The 16,585-nt window shown below is 38.9% G+C and overlaps 1 protein-coding gene across 3 annotated transcripts in view; it reads right to left on the bottom strand.

Moving 5' to 3' along the window:
* Nucleotides 1–16,585, bottom strand: part of Pde1a (phosphodiesterase 1A) — a 196,459-nt gene that overhangs the window by 44,670 nt on the left and 135,204 nt on the right. For all 3 annotated transcript variants that reach the window (XM_028762870.1, XM_028762871.1, XM_028762872.1), the window contains exons 5-7: nucleotides 13,921–14,037; nucleotides 12,890–13,030; nucleotides 3,755–3,855 (exon numbers count right to left, since the gene is read on the bottom strand). In XM_028762870.1, the coding sequence (XP_028618703.1) occupies nucleotides 3,755–3,855; nucleotides 12,890–13,030; nucleotides 13,921–14,037 (359 nt within the window). The remainder of the gene's footprint in view (nucleotides 1–3,754; nucleotides 3,856–12,889; nucleotides 13,031–13,920; nucleotides 14,038–16,585) is intronic.

Below are 16,585 nucleotides of genomic sequence, written 5' to 3'. Positions count from 1 at the left end.
AATCTTGTCAGAAGTCTGCTAATAGTATATTTAAGTTTAAGGCCGACAGAATTCCCAAAGTCTCTAACGGTTGACCCAAGACGGTTTCACAAGATCTGGACACCAGACACCTAGAGGATACAGCCTGGATTGTATGTGATGATATAGTCACTAACAAACGCAGTGGGCTAGACTGGATGCTCTGAGTCAAATGACTTAGCTAAGTCAAACCAAGGTAAGTCATTTCTCATGTCATGCGTATCCATTCCACAGAAAAAAGCCCTGAGTCTTTAGCGCTTGGAAGCCAAACTGACTTCGCCCAAGATACTATGGAGACCATGGGAATTGTTGGCTAGTGGACTCTGTCATTTTTAAAAAATAATATATAACTGGTAGATTATTGTTTACTCTTTCTCAGACTTCTGACTACATTGACAGCTAAGCTTTCACAGATATTATCTATTACTTCATTACCTAAACTGAGTTGTCATCAATTAAATGCTTCATATTTTCTCTTCTTGCTATGCCACTGTCCTAATATTATCTGAGTTCCTATAAACTTGCCTAACTCTAATAAAACATTCCACTATATGATCCGATCTAACAAAGGCTCATCTTAAAGACTGCTTGTGTTGTTAACTCACACTGTTATCTCTTTTGTAAACTTATAAGCTATAGGGAACCCACCAAGATCTACCTCTCATGGACCAAATAGACGCCATCCAGATCTTGTCAAGTCCAGGCACATCCAAAACAGCTCCAGAGAAGCAATCTCCAGATGCTCCATCTTTTGTCACACACACAGCTGCTTTTACTGAACCTGTTCCTTCTGACCTATCCTCAGATGGCTCACCCCATAGACCCTGGACAGCAGGAAACAGCCAAGTCTCCTAAGACCGGACAAACATCCTCCATACCCATTCTTCTAGGTTCCCCCTAAAGACATGTCACCCCCAATGCCAGGAGGAAGTAACCAGATATCACAGCGACCCTATTCCTGCTTCGCTGTCACCTCGTTCTAATTTTTCTCTTTTAATTAAACCAAAATGGGGGAATGTTAGTATTCTGTCTAAACTCCACCTCCACAGTTATCTGGCAACACCCAGGTATGCTCCTCCCCACAGTTACCTGGCAACAGCCAGGTAGGCGTGCCCACTACAAAAGGGGCTGCTTGCCTCCTCCTCTCTCTCTTACTCTGTTACTCTCTTGCCTCTAGCTTCTCCTTGCTCTTCCTCCCTTCCCTTCCCCCTCTCTCCACATGGTCATGGCTGGCCTCTACTCCTCTACCTCTCTGCTCTCTCTCTCCTCTTGCTTATCTCCTGAATAAGCCCCCTCCCCTTTGGGAAAAAAAGAATAAAAATGTGTTACCAAGACATGAGAAAACATGGAGGAAACTTTCACATACATTACTGAGTGGGAAAAAAATTAGTCTAGGACACATACTGTCTAACTTCAACTTGACACTTTGGAAAAGGCAAAACTAACCCAATCTTTAGAAGAACACTGTTTCCCATGGTGAAAGGAAGAGAGAAATAAGCAAAGAAAATGAGATGCTTAAATCATTAAAGCTACACAGAGGTTCATTAGACATTTATCAAAACCCGTAGAAATTACAAACAGAATCTGAGCCCTAAAGAAAAGCAAGGACTATAATTAATAATATATCAGTGTTCACTTGTTAACTGCAAATAGTGCTCTATTTCAAGTCAAGCTGTGTCCATTGGTCCTGATTGTAGGACAAAAATGTAGGGTAGCTGGGTTGACCCTATAGAAACTTTGCCTCCCATGATCAGTGTTCCATAAATCTAAAATTGTTCTAAGAAACTGTTTATCAAAACAAAACCAGGGAATAAACAAAGATAAGCATATTTAACCCTGTGAAAGGGGGAATATTGGGGAATGGTTGGTTTACGTGAGGATGTAGGGTGGGGAGGTTGGGAAGAGTAAGAGAAGACGGGTCAGCTAAAGCAATGGCTGAGACGGCTGACACTTGATGGACTAATTAAAAATGAAATAGAATTTGAAAGGTGGTACTCCTGTGGGTGAATAAAGCGGCTTCCATAAGTTATAATTTATTAAAAGAAAAACCAAACACAGAATACCTTCCTATGAGGTATAGTCAAAACCCTTAAAACAACACAGGTAAATTACCACTGCTGTTAGTTGCCCACCAGAACTAGGTGATAAGAATTTCTTATAGAATGCATCAAATTCTCTAGTTTCAGACTTAGTGAAATTAAGGTGGAACTGGCTTGGAAGCTTCTCACGAGAAGGCTTTCCCTCAGAGTGCCAGAGGCTCCTCTGTGGGTTGCTGAAGGAGACCTCTCACCAACAGACTTACTCTGCTGTAGATCCTGTATACACACTACCAATCAGACAGGCAGGAAGTGCCCACTATTGTAATAGTAGCACATCTGTTAGAGGGATGATAAACTACTTGCTGATTGAATTTGTAGCCCACTGCCACAAGAAGGAATTCATGTTTGGTGGTATAAACCTGATTAAAAGCCCATGGCTGCGGAGGTCATAGGCCTGAGTGGGAAAGTTATTAATGTTGTTTCTGCTCAGTGAGGATAATATTCACATCAAATTGTCTTTTAAATAACTTTGTTTATATCCATTTTCTTCTTAAGCAATCTTGGCTAATGAATCACAAAATATTAGGATTCCACATACAGAAAGTGAATTGCATCCTGATTTACTCAGGACTAAATTCTACCTCTCAGGCACTGATATTTCCATTTAAGTAAAAAGAACTTACAGTACCTTCCTTTTACAGATAGCACTCTGTACCCCACACATACCAGATTCATATGTTGACCCTCTAATCCTCAGTGTAACCTGTATTGGGATATATATTTATTCAGGGTATAATTGAGATTAAATGAGGTAAAACAAAGTCCTGTATGAATTGTGTCCTCATATAAAGAGGAAGGAGAACCAGGGAGTATAAGCAGAGAGAAAAGACCAGCTTGAGGACACAAAGAGGTTACTGTTTGCAAGCTAGGGGTTAAGACCTAGAAGAGAGACTCCTCTGTCACCTTAGTCTTAGTCTCAAGACTGCTAGTACTGTCAGAAAGGAATTGCATGATGTTTAAGCCACCCATTCGGTGGTATTTTGTCATAGGAACCCTAGAGGCTACTAAAATCCATGTCTACTCTAGTACTTTGGTTTGAGCAATTACCATATTAGCCTTCATGAAAGCATCTTGTTTTTCAATTATATTAAATATTTCCTACTGCCCTGGAATGAGATTTCTACAATCTCTTGATTTCTTAAGAAATAAAGTTGTATACCTTTTGTATCATATACTGTGATCCAAAACAATACCTTACACAATTTATTATATGATGTTCCTCAGTGAATACATATCTGACTTATGTGACTGCTTAGGCTAAGCCTTGGCAGACAGAACTTATCCTACAGACATCTATGTTCTTTAAGTTGTTAATGTGTCAGGCAAAATGAATAGTTTTGAAAAAGAGCAGTAGATTGATTTAAGTTGTTAAAGCTTAAGAAAGATTGCTAAAATTTTTTAAACCTATTCTTAATAAAGTCTACACGTTCTAAACAACTTCTCTTAAGAATAAAAATATTTAAAAATTATTTTAATTGGCATATATCCATTGCTCATGACAATGAATTTCACAAGGACACTCATTTTGTTGAATTTTAGCATGTACTTTGACCATAATTGTCTTCTTTGCCCTGTCCTTTTAAGAAAAATAAGTTTTAAATTTTTACTTGTTAATGCTAAGATTTCATTGCACTTACCTCGTCTGAATATGGAAGTTGTTTGTTGTTCCTGTGTGTTCATAATCATGAATGGCAGCTGCAAAGACCATTGCTAAAATTTCCAGTTCAGTGAGCCAGTGCTAGCAAAGGAAGGAAACACATTGTCACAGTCAACATTGTCATTATCATTTATTTTTATGGGGACATCTTTAGTGTGTTCAGAATGCACAATCATGTAAAATAGTGCTCTATTTCTTTCATATGAATTTCACTTCTCACTCCATTAATTGTGAATAATGGATGCTTTATGAAACCAATGATTGTGTCATGCTTTGTAAGTTCAAAATTTAAAATTCAAAATATGATTGTCCTTGCTACTTGGAAAAGGAGTCATTTTTCATTGTTTGAAGGTTGACTCTCACTGGATCTTGAAATTACAATCTTACTAGCTTGGTTTTGTATGATGTACATTATAATACAGTGATCTTTTAACATGGATTTTACCTTCATTAAAATGTATATTATAGATAATTGTAGAAGACCATACAGAAGATGCCATGAGAACAAATTTCCACTTAAAATCTAAAGTATTTATTTTTCCCAAGAGAGAAACTGAAAGTTGCTTTTAGATTTTCAGATATGGAATGGTTTCCAAGTATAATCCAATTCAGTGAAACTTAGCGATGACAAAGGTAAGACTAATTTTATGTAAATTTAGACCCATCTATTTCATATTCACTGGCCTTTCTTTTACCATTTGTATAATACTATTTTCTACTCCTATAGTTTATAGAATAATTCAATGAATTGTTCATTACTCCAATTAACACTCAATAACAATATGACAATTAAAAATAAATGAAACATAATAAAATTAAATTCTCATGCCCTGTTGCCTTGGCATGTTTCACATGATTAATAATCACATGGACCAAGTGTTTTCACAGAGAACAGATAAAACACAAAGTTTTTCCATCCACAAATATTTTTTTGGACAGTCCTGCTAGAAAACAGGACTTCTGCTAGGAAAAAAAGTTCCAATGAGAGTTGGAATTTTCTCTTGGACATTTTTCATACATTTGAAACATCTAAAGACCTAAAACACAGACATACACACACACCCATACATGCATATTCACAAATACTTATACCTACACATATTCACACATATACACATATACACACGTACATATACATGTACATACATGCCCATATATACACATACATATATATACTCATATACATACATACATATGTACTCATACAAACATACATATATACACATACATGCACACACACAAGCCCAGATATGCACACACATAGATACATATGCACACACATGCCCAAATATGTGCAGGCACACACACATATGCTCACATACATATGTATATACATATGTAATACCTATAAATACATATGTACACATGCACACATATACACATACCACACACCACAAGAAGAATACCAAATGACACTTATTTGTAGTTGTAAGAGGTCATAGGATACAGGTACAATCTAAGCACTAGCAGACAGGCTTGATGATGGCAATGGATTTTAGAAAAAAAAAAAGATGGCTGACAGCAAAGGTCCTTTACATAGAAACAGCAAATGGAGAATTATAGCATATATCATATTGATATGGTTAATATGATTAATGAGGTCTATATTGAACCAGAATTGGCAACAGACCTATTATGTTTGAGAGACAGATTAATGAGGTTAAAAACAGGATGAAGAGCATAAAACCAACTGATGCTCTTCTTTCATTAAAGCTAATGGATTTGGGTTTTGTAAAAAAGGCAAGCAGGAGCCACTGAAGACCCGTGAGTCAGGAAGGCCGAGCTGATGGGCACTGACTCTCAGAGCTCACTGAGCTGAGCTTCTCTCACAGACCCAATGGCAGAATCTGTCACGCAGCAGGAGATACTGTTTGTAGAGTTGAAGCTCATCAGTTTCATAAGAGAGAAGTAGTGGGGAACAGTGGAAGAGAGTGGATGATCAGTTAGTCCAGAGTGAGAGTCTTTTGTCCTCCCTGGGGAAGTGAGCTGTTTACCTGCTGAGCTACAGTTCCCGTTAAAATGGAATTAAAGAGTATGTCCCTGTAAGCTTTCAAAAGTTTAAAGTAAATTTATGTGCTGTTCCTATCAAAGCCTTGTCCAATAGCTAAACACAGAACAAATGGCATTTTATTACAGTCATTACTTTATGCTGCAAAGCATTAAATCTAGACGATGAGAACTAGCATGTCCTAACTGACGGCACTTGGTGTATGAAAGCTCTGCATGTGGGCAGTGATGTTCAGAGCTATGGGACTTAGTATAACAAGCTGCTTGGTGCATGTACACACTCATTTGAGCTATTCAAAGGAAAAAAGTGATCTCCATAATAGCTTGTGTTACAGACTGAACTGGGACTGAGCCTCTAGAGTTCCTACTGAGTTCATGGAACTAAACACCATAAAATGAGGAGAAACGAAATTTAAAAAGTTGGTACCCTAGGGATCCATTGTTTATTAAAGAAATGTGTTTCCAAGGGAACAGAAATCAGCCTGTCATCTTCAAGCATCTCTTATTGATTAGAGTTATAAATTTAATTGGTTAAAAAAGCAACATTCAGTACCTACTATAATAATATCAAATATAAAGCTGCAAAGCAAATTTAGAGATGGAATTTAATCACACACTAGCTCATAATTATTGAAAGTTATTATATTTCCAGCTGCCAAAATTGATTTCAAATGTATTTTCTGTTTTTTCTTAATCTCTGCCTCACACAAAAAGAAGTTTCTCTGTGAACCCCACTTAATTATTACCATGTTGTGTTCTTATTGATTGCGTTTATATGAGAAAATTTGGGAATACAGAAATCTTTACATTCAACTGAAAAATATCTTTTTTTTGTATTAGTAAAAGTAGAATTTGGGGATGACTACTAGTTCTTTCACAGATGATTCATTTGTTACTAGTGATGAATGTCCTTAGAGTTAAAAAAAAATGTTTTAGCTTGTAGATTTTTAAAATAATTCCTGGGGACAAGCTAGGACATACAAAGTCAGATCCTATCATGGTTCCCATCTGGAACAGAACTGAGCCAACACTGGGGTTCTGCTGGTCCTTGATGGGTAGAAATCTAAGGTTAAAACTGATGAGCCAGGAGCAATGTAGATTCTGTACCTCATCGAAACCGTAGACAGCATGTGGCCTAGAGGAGGACTCCGGCAGACATGTTCTCAAGTGGGTAGTCCTCCTGCTACATCAAAAGAAAGTACTGACCGCTCCTAACAGCTTACACCACAGTGATAGACAGGATGGGAAAGAGCTATTATTAGATGGGCCCATGCGTTTCCATTATTCTTGTTTTTGTCCTACTTTCCACTCAGTATGTAAATATTTGTGTCTTTATGTTGGTGGATTGCAAAGCTCAGTCCCATGGAAATGGATCAACGTGTCAGAGGGCACACAGAGACAAGAGTCAGGATTCAGACAAAACAAGGATTTCAGTTTCTTTTCCTTCTGTAGATCACAGTAAGCTTCATGGTTAGAGACAGCTGTCCATGTTCTAATCGTTCAAAAGCAAAATAGCTAACTGAATTACCTGGACATATGAATTTGTAAAGTTAATAGAACTCTAAGAGTATATTCACATTTAAATTGCTGTGTATGTATATGCATATGTGTGATGAAGCATATGTTTAGTCTAGGGAGAATTTTAGATCAGAAAATCATATTGAGTTGGTTCTTAGAAGCATTTTTTTTCTTCAGGACGTTTTAAAAAGACATAATTAATAACTATTTGAGCCTAAAGTGCTGGAGTTGACACATTTTTTTCATCACCTTGTTGAAAGAAAATAATTCCAGTAGTTTGATATCATTTTAAACAGAAAGGTATTGCATTATAAAGCTAATAATAATTTAGCTTGTATTAACACTTCTTTTCTTTCAGGTGTTGCACAAAGTGCTTTATAGTGAGACTTAATGGCTCTTCATTACCAGCCTGTGAATTGGTCAGTATTATTAACTCTGTTTTAGTGAGGAGTTAATAGAGGCCAAAATGGAGAGCTAGCACATTAGATGTGGCAGATAATGTTTTCAAAGCTGGTGGCAGCCTCCTAAACCCACGCTCTTTCAAACAGTATTCCCAAGGAAGCCATTACCACAGACCATGGGCTTCCTGCCACATTTTCTGCAGATTGATCAGAGAAAAATAGAGTCATCCCAAAGTGTGGGAGTTGGCATCCAGCCAGGCAGTGGGTTTCAAATTCCAAAGGAAAGATTGCAAGTTGCCTCTCTTTCTTCTACCCAGCTCCTTAGAGAAAATGAAGGTCAACAGCCACCAAGTACAAAGTGCTCTGAGTATGGCCCTAGAATGACCTTGTATTCAAAGAGACAGTTGGAGGTAGTTTGACATCACGACACAGAGCAATGGCTCTTTAGCAAATGGATTTTCTTCACATCACTGTCACTGTGGCATGGGTTACAAGTTAATCAGGTGACAAACGGAGAGACAGGGAAGCAAGTGGCCTTGCCAACATCAAGTCCCTGTCTCTCTCTACTGCTGACTGACTGTCAGGACTGAGGGCTTCTCCTCTGCCATTAACACACAGGAAGCTCCATCACAATCCCTTTCACACAATGCCCCTCAGAACACCTTGCAGGTGACAGATGCATTAGTCACCTGACAGCCTTGGCCTGGAACTGGAGTGCTCTAGAAATGTCGCTCTGATAAGAGGCCAGCTCAAAATAGCTCAACGCTAAAAGGAGTGACCCAGTCTTTTCCATACCAAATCTGAAGGGTGACAAAGACTGGAACAGGTTTAACTGGTATCTCTGTAACGCGTTTTTGTTCCAAAGACCTAAATGTTCATTTGTAAGAAAATTAGTGTTTGCCTACCACCAAGGAAGAAAGCATGTTAAAACTGCAATTCTAAAACTGTCAAGTTGGTAGTGGGATCTCATTTTGAGAAAATACTCAACACATTCATGAATTCATTTCACCTACAAAAAAAAAATTTGTATTCCACTGTAAAAAATCACTCTCCCTTTTGCTTTAAATGCAATTTCTGGATCTTAGTAGAGACGAAATTAGATTTGCCAGGAAACTAATTTTGTAATGGTCACACTAACAGGTGACCCCACTGATATTTTTCTGAAGAATGATTAAAATCGGAAGCCAGGTGTCACACCAATTTTGTTAATAGAAAGGAAGTTACAATCACATTTGTGGCTTTCTCAAGAGTGCCTCTGACCTGCACTAATGGCTTCATTTTCTTGGTATTGTGCCAAGAACCAGAGATGTGGGCTCAGAATTCTCTAGCTTCAAGAGAACAGGAAAGGGCATTTGAAGCACTCAACAAATCTTCCTTGTAAGTCTGAGGCTAAAGGCATACAGTGGATGAGAAGATGGATGGGGGCTGGGGTAGGGGGATCAGGAGTAGGGAGGGCAGGGATAAGAGGAAAGAAATCGGCAGGGGGTTGTCTCTTGGATGTGCCAGAGACCCAGACTGAGGTCAGAGGTAGGGGGTGGGCCGGAGGCCCCAGTGAGTCTATGAGGGTGATCCTAGCTTAGACTCCTAGCACTGGGGGATATGGAGCCTGTAGTGGCCACTTCTTTTACCCAGGCAGGATTCCCAGTGGAGAGATAAGAACAGCAACCCAGCCAATGAATTCTTCGATCCAAATTGTGTCCTGCCTACAAGATGTGCAGAGACAAAGATGGAGCAGAGAAGGAGGGGATGACCACTCAATGACTGGCCCAAATTAAGACCAATCCCATGGACAAGAACCAACCCTTGATACTATTAATGACAGTGTCATTAATGATAGTTATGCTTGCAGGCAGGAGCATAATAGTCCTCCACCCAGCAGCCAAGGTAAAGAGAGACAGAAACTCACAGCCAACCATTAGATGGACCTCGGGAAGTCATTGAAAGAGTTTGGAAGAGTTGAGGGAAGGATTGGGACTCCACAGGAAGACCAAAAGGGTCAAATCACCTGGACCCCTGGGGACTCCCACAAACTGAACCACCCACCAAAGAATAAGTATGGGGCTGTCCTAGGCCGCCCGCACATATGTAGCAGATACAAAGCTTGATTTTCATGCTGGTCTCCCAACAACTGGAGTGGGAACTGACACTGACTCTGTTGTCTGCCTTTGGACACCATTTCCCTAACTGGGCTTCGTTGTCTTGTGACAGTGGGAGAGGATGTACCTAGTCTTACAGTGACTTGATGTGCCATGGTGGTGTGACACTCAGAAGGAGCCAACCCCTTCTCAGAGTAGAAGGCAAGTGGGGGGATGTGAGAAGGAGCTGTGTGAGAGGAGGGACTGGAAGGAGATGGAGATGGGGGGGCTGATACTGGGATGTAAAGTGAGGGGGTGAATAATAAATAAATGAATAAATAAATAAATAAATAAATAAAATAAATATAATGTGACACCTCATATCTTTTCAGTGTAACCTTTGAACTTCGGAATAAAAGAGGATAAAAGAGGAGGTGTTTATTTGGTCCCCATGTCCTTGCAGTAAACAAAAGAAAACAGCAAAATGTGTTTGCACTGAATCATATTGTAAGATGATGAAACTCTGGCTGGGATATTTTATTTTTTCAATTTTCTTCACAATTGAGCAGCTATTGAATTAGAGCAAAATGAGCATTGCTTCTTCACCCTTTTTCTCAGTTCACTCTCCACTGTAGAGTGTGATTTAAATAAATGTTTTTTTTCTTTTATAGTTAATTCAAAAAACAATAAATTCAGGAAAGAGAGAATAGCAAACATTTGAAAAAACAAATCACCTCGTTGTTAGAGTCAAGACAGAGGCATTAGAACTCAACAGGCAAATAGAGGACCCCAAGGCAATGTGTCCCACAGAACAGCACTTAGAATTATCAGGAGGTCCTTATTTCCATTCTCAATATATCTTGTACACTAAGGCAAGAGAATGCAGAGCCTTCCAGAAAGACCTGTGACAATGAAAACTCGTTGGACTGTAAGGTTTGGGGGAAACTGAGGTATGCACAGAAGCTCTCATTCAAGAGAAACAAAGAGTCCTGGCAACATTTCTTTTAGAAAGTTTTCAAAGTGCTATGTCATAGGGAAGACATTTCTACAATGTAGTGAAAATTTAAACTATCCCTTAAGTGCTCACCTGAGCTTGACCACGAGTCATTATCTACAAGAAGTCACAAGGGTGAGCCATCCTAGATCACAGGTCAGGGATGTCCTCAGCTGTCTCCAGCTATTGCAGCTAGCTGGCTGCAATCCCATGAGACACCTCAAGCACAAGCCTCCCTGCTGGGACTTTTAAGGACAGGCCCTTGAGAGAGAACAGCAAATCACTGTCTCAAGATACTGTGCTTTGGATACATTTCTTGCAGAACAGGTAACATGGAATCCAGGGAAAAAGAGGGATCTGATCCCAAGGCATTGACAGATCTGCAAAGATTAGGAGACGAAGGAAAGTAAGGACTAAAAATGTATTTGGTCAATGTGTGAGGAACTGTGAGTAAGCCCTCGCACCTAGATATTATATGTAGTAGTCAACAGAATTAATTTCAGAATGAGAAAACACAACTGTGATGATAGTTTTCTGCCTTTGTTCATCTTAGAGAATCATGCACCTGTGACAAGTTGACAAGCTCTTTAGGATTCTAAGGCCTCAGAAGACTTTCCTGGGACCCTAACCCTTATCATGCAGAGTGAAGAGCTTGAAGGTAGTCCATGAATCCCATGTAGACACTGGAATGGGATGTCTGAAACACCATATTATTGACAGGTTAGCTTCCAATTGTGATGAGAATTGTAACCCAAGGATTTAGCTTAAATAGATGCCACTTACAGGCATTAATAACATTATATTAGTAAACACTGGAACATGAGGAATTGAGAGCCACAGGACTGGAGGGTGACCCATGGCCTGTCAACCTCACTGCCCAAATTAGTAGGTACTTCTTTTTCCTTCCAGTTGATATCCTGAGCTGGAAGACACCACAGAGATTCCCAGACCTTCTACAATCTTCTCTTACTGTTTCTCTAATATCTCCATGTTGAATATCTTGCTCATTCATTCATTTGCTAGGGTACAAAAGTCAGAAAGGAATACCAGTAAAAGCTTACCTGCATAATTCCCCCAACCCTCTGTAGGAATGTGCCTGTGGTTAGTATTGTAAGCACAGAGAAACAGCCCTGAAGTTAGATGAGCTAGAAAGTGAGAATTTATCCTTAAAATATTCTGAAGACTTAAGACTTTTTCTCTGCATCAATTATTTAACTTATTTTAGTTTTGGTTGGTTCTGTAAGAATAAACAATTTGCATAGAAAAAAGTGTAGAAACAAACTACTCTTCAAGAGAGTACGCTGCATGCCCAGACAACAAAAAAAATATATTCAACAGCATCTTTGGAGGTTCCTTGTCTCATAATGCCACACCATATGCTTTATATGCATATATAAATCTCTCTTTCTCTCTCTTTCTCTCTCTTTTTCTCTCTTTCTCTCTTTCTCTCTCTCTCTCTCTGCCCCCCCCTCTCTCTCCCCGTTTGCACTATGTCTTTCAATGTAGTATTTTTACAGAAGCCATGAGTGTGGAATTGAAAGGGTCTCTGTGTTTATGTTTGTTTCTTGTGTCTTTTCATGGGTTCTTTTCTTTCTCTGTGTTTGTATTGTATATATCACTTCGTCCTATTCCAATGGGTTAGTTTTTGTTTTATCATATCATGTCATATCATATATCTGTCACATTGTATCATATCATATCATTACCCTTAGAAGCCTGTTTGTTTTCTAAGGAGAGGCAGAAAGGGGTGGATCCACTTGGAGATAAGATGGGTGAAACTGGGAAGAGTAGAGAAAGTGGAAACCATAATTATTATATGTGAGAAAAAAATCCATTTGCAATGAAAAGGAAACAAAGCACAAGCAAAACCGTTCTATAGTTCAAACTTTTTAAAATGAACATATTAAATATATTTTAATTGACCTTTAAGTATGTTTTCTTCCACAGAATTAAAATACTTTCTGAAAAATGTATAACTAATTTGTAAAATCTCAGTGATTTTTACATATATGTTAGAACTATCTATGATATTGTACACATATTTGTTCATAGCATGAGGATCTCAGGATGGTGTGTGCTATCACCATGCTAATACACTTTATTTATAAAGAGTTTCTTACCATGATACCTGTATGAAGCATTATATAATGCACAGTTTGAGTGACATCAGCTGCATGGACCAAATTATGATATGGATTTTTGTGCTTGCTGTAACCAACTTCTAAAGCTTCTGCAAAGGCAATTAGGCAAGAAACAGGAATCTGTGGAAAGCAATATTTATGATCACATTTTGGCCAAAATTGTTATGCTACATAAGTAAGAGCACAGTGTTTGAAAATGAAACAAATATTAATGAGTCAAATACGGACAGTACTTTTAAGTTCAATGTGATTAGTCTTGAAAAATCACATTATTGGTATGTTAGCTTTCGATCTGGAGGACTGTAACCCAAATGAAATAGCTCATACCATATAGTTCTGTCATTTTATATATTTAACAGTCAAGAATAAAGGCTAGTTCTTAAAAGTATAAAAGCATAAATATAAGCAGCAAGGCCTAGCATTCCCATCTGTAGGAGAAAATCTGTGGCCTCCCAGTACTTTCCAGCCTTTATAATGCCATGATCCCCGGGAAATAAAAGCTAGAGCCTCAGACTGCTCAGAAATCAGAATCAAATCGCTGGCTTAGTTGCTTCTAAGTGAAACCAATTTGAAGACCTAACTTTTGAATCTATGAAAAGCTTCCAGTCAGGTAGATGTGGTACTAACATCCCAGCGTTCCCGTAGCTGAGTCAAGAAGACTGTGAGACAGTCTGTGCTACATGGCAAATTCACAGTTACCCTGAGCTACATAGAAAGATCATGCCTTGATATTTAAAAAGGACAGGACTTCTGTGTAGTACACAGACACTAGAATCTACTGTACTTCTTCAAAACAGTTTTTGTCCTGATAATATTCTATGAAGAATCCAGGGGTGCCTGTATCACAGACATGTCAGCGAGTAGTGGTTTCATCAGACGGTGAGCTCATACCGCTAACCTGTGACCTGCTAAGTTAACCTGAAGGCATAGATCAATGCCTCAGTGTTCTTTATTGTCATTTTTATTCACATAACCAATTCTCAAAGCATCTCACTGTTGACATTTCTGACCTTGAAGCGGTTGATAAGATCATATCTGGTAAACAGTTCATAAATCATAAACTTCAGACTATGCTCCCCGCTTGCTTCATTTAAGGCAAATACGTCAAAAGACCATTTATCAACTTCCTGTAAAAAAGAGAGTGAATACTTTAGACAACAAGAACATTGTGCTTCTTTTCACAGATGCTTATTTAACATATTAATCACTGGACATACAATATGGAACATTGCAGCTGAACATGTCAAACTACTTTGTACTGGAGGGGTCTGTTGTGAATGATCTTTGAGAGTTTGGTTGTCACTCGTCATACAGCATCAAGGTTTTTCCTCCAGTCCCAGGATGATGGAACTCATGTAATAAACTTGGGTAAAGTCTAATGCTGCCTTCATCTATTTCTCCCTCCGACTTTCTGTCATAAATCATTTTATAGAATGGCTCCATTTTAAGGCAGGATCACTGGTGTATGGGTGATGGCTAGAAGGGAAAATAATCTGAGTCTTTGTTTCCATTCATCCGGCCACCTGCTTCTTTGCTTGGCATAAAGAGTTGGTAATTTAGCGTAAAGCAATAATATTATCTGTTGTTTGAGGGGATGTAAATTCCAGAGGGAAGCAGAGCCTTAGCCTCCCTCACATGACCTAGGCTGACTCACTTATAGACCTCCAGAGACAGAACTAGAAGTGGCTCAACCCTGAGCACCTGCAGGTTATCCTCTCCCCTCTCCCCTTCTCTTCTCCCTCTCTCCACGTGGTCATGGCCGGCCTCTACTCCTCTCTACTTCTCTCTCTCTCTCCTCTTGCTCTCCCACTCTCTTAATAAACCTCCCCTCGTGGAACCATCTTGGCCTGCTGTGATCTGTCCCAAGCTGCGCCATGGAAATCCTTTCATTGAGGGGTGGGTTAGTAATCTTGCCACTTCCTTTCTTTGGGGGATGTAGGCAGGTCCATAGGGAAACAGACAACACCAAGGATGCAGCCCCTCTCAGTGGCAGTGGGAGCAGGAAGAAGGAACATTTGCCAGCACAGTCACAACATGGTTTTGCTGAAGAAAATCTAATGGAGTACATTATTTTCTTCTAAAGAAGATCCTGCCTGTCAGTAAAGAAGGCTTGGTGAACACATGCAAACACTCACGCACATGCACACACACACACACACACATACACACACACACACTGGCAGATTTAGTGTTGGATAGTAAATGGACAGTTAAGGCAATGATTAATTATATATGTGTGTCAACACCATTCAGACTCTTTCCTTTATGTGAACATTGCTGTGGGAGCCAACTTGATATGCTGCAAGATGCTGAGACTAAATGAAACATCTGATCCAGCCTCTGTAAGAATATGTCCTGTGAAATATAATAGTGATAGCTTCCAATGGTACTTCAAACGCGTTGTTATTTATGTGTCAAGCCTCATGCAGGCTTTCCCATGCATATGGAGGTTAGATGACAACTTTCTGGAATAAGTCCTCTCCTTCCATCCTTACGTGGGTCCCAGAGATTAAACTCTGGTCCCCAGGTTCTTGTGGCAAACTCCTTTTACCACTGGATCATCTTGCCAGACATTTTTAATCACTTAAAATAAAATGCCAATTAATCCCTTGTTTACTTTCATGAGTGGTTTAATTCCTCCCATTTGGCTCCAATATGATGCTTAGGCACACACTTTTATCTCTTTGTATAAATTAAAAATTGAATGCTCTTGCTAGAAGGAGTTTAAGCATTGGTAAAGCTTAATGGACAATAAATCTTTTATAAAATCCCAAAGCTAACAAGGAAGAGCTGGTTCATACATGCAAGGTTTCCAGTCAGAGGCTAATGATGAATTGTAGCTCCCATACCTTATGTGGGCTTTACAAACAGTTGTGATTTACACTTGCCACCTACAGCAGATGTCTAGCACCTATGCTGCCAGTTTGGCACAGAGGATTCCCAGAAAACACATTCATTAAAATGTTCTTTCCTCTATAATGTTTATGCCCTTGGCCTTGCACTTGATGTAGTTTTAATAAACTACATTTTACAAAATGACTGTGCTCTTATACCAAAATGTTTTAATTGGTCTTTAAGCAGTTAATCTAAAAATAGACAAACAAAATGGGTTTCTTGCACATAGTTGAAAAAATAATAGGAACTACAAAAATCTTTCAAAACAGAGTAGTTAACGTATTGAAGAGGTGTGAAATTTACATGCTTGTCTTTATTCTAGCTTTGGAAACAGGGATATATTAACACACATCATGAAAATTGGACAGCCTTTTAAAATTAGTAAAATTTAAATCAGCAGAGTAAACTACAGAAAGGACACTTGGGACAAAAGGAAAACACATACACAAACACATACACACACACATACATGCACACACTGAAAAATTTAAATAGGACTCCCCCCAGTTCAAAAAACAAACAGATAAGCAAACATAAATAAAGTAAGCCAAAATCTTTTGGATAATATAAGGAAACCACCATAAGGTTGTTTTTAGGGACAAAGTCAAGTCCACACAACCAAATTAAGAAACAGGAAAAAAATGAAAAGAGAAGAGGAGAGGAGAGAAGAGGAGAGGAGAGGAGAGGAGAAAGGAGAAAGGAGAAAAAGGAGGAGAAGAGAAGAGGAGAGGGGAGGAGAGGAGAGGAGAGGAGAGGAGAGGAGAGGAGAGGAGAGGAGAG

This window comes from Grammomys surdaster, unplaced genomic scaffold (genome assembly GCF_004785775.1).
Source record: "Grammomys surdaster isolate TR1022 unplaced genomic scaffold, NIH_TR_1.0 136, whole genome shotgun sequence".
NCBI classification, from domain to species: Eukaryota; Metazoa; Chordata; class Mammalia; order Rodentia; family Muridae; genus Grammomys; species Grammomys surdaster.
This window is presented reverse-complemented; position numbering and strand designations above follow the sequence as displayed.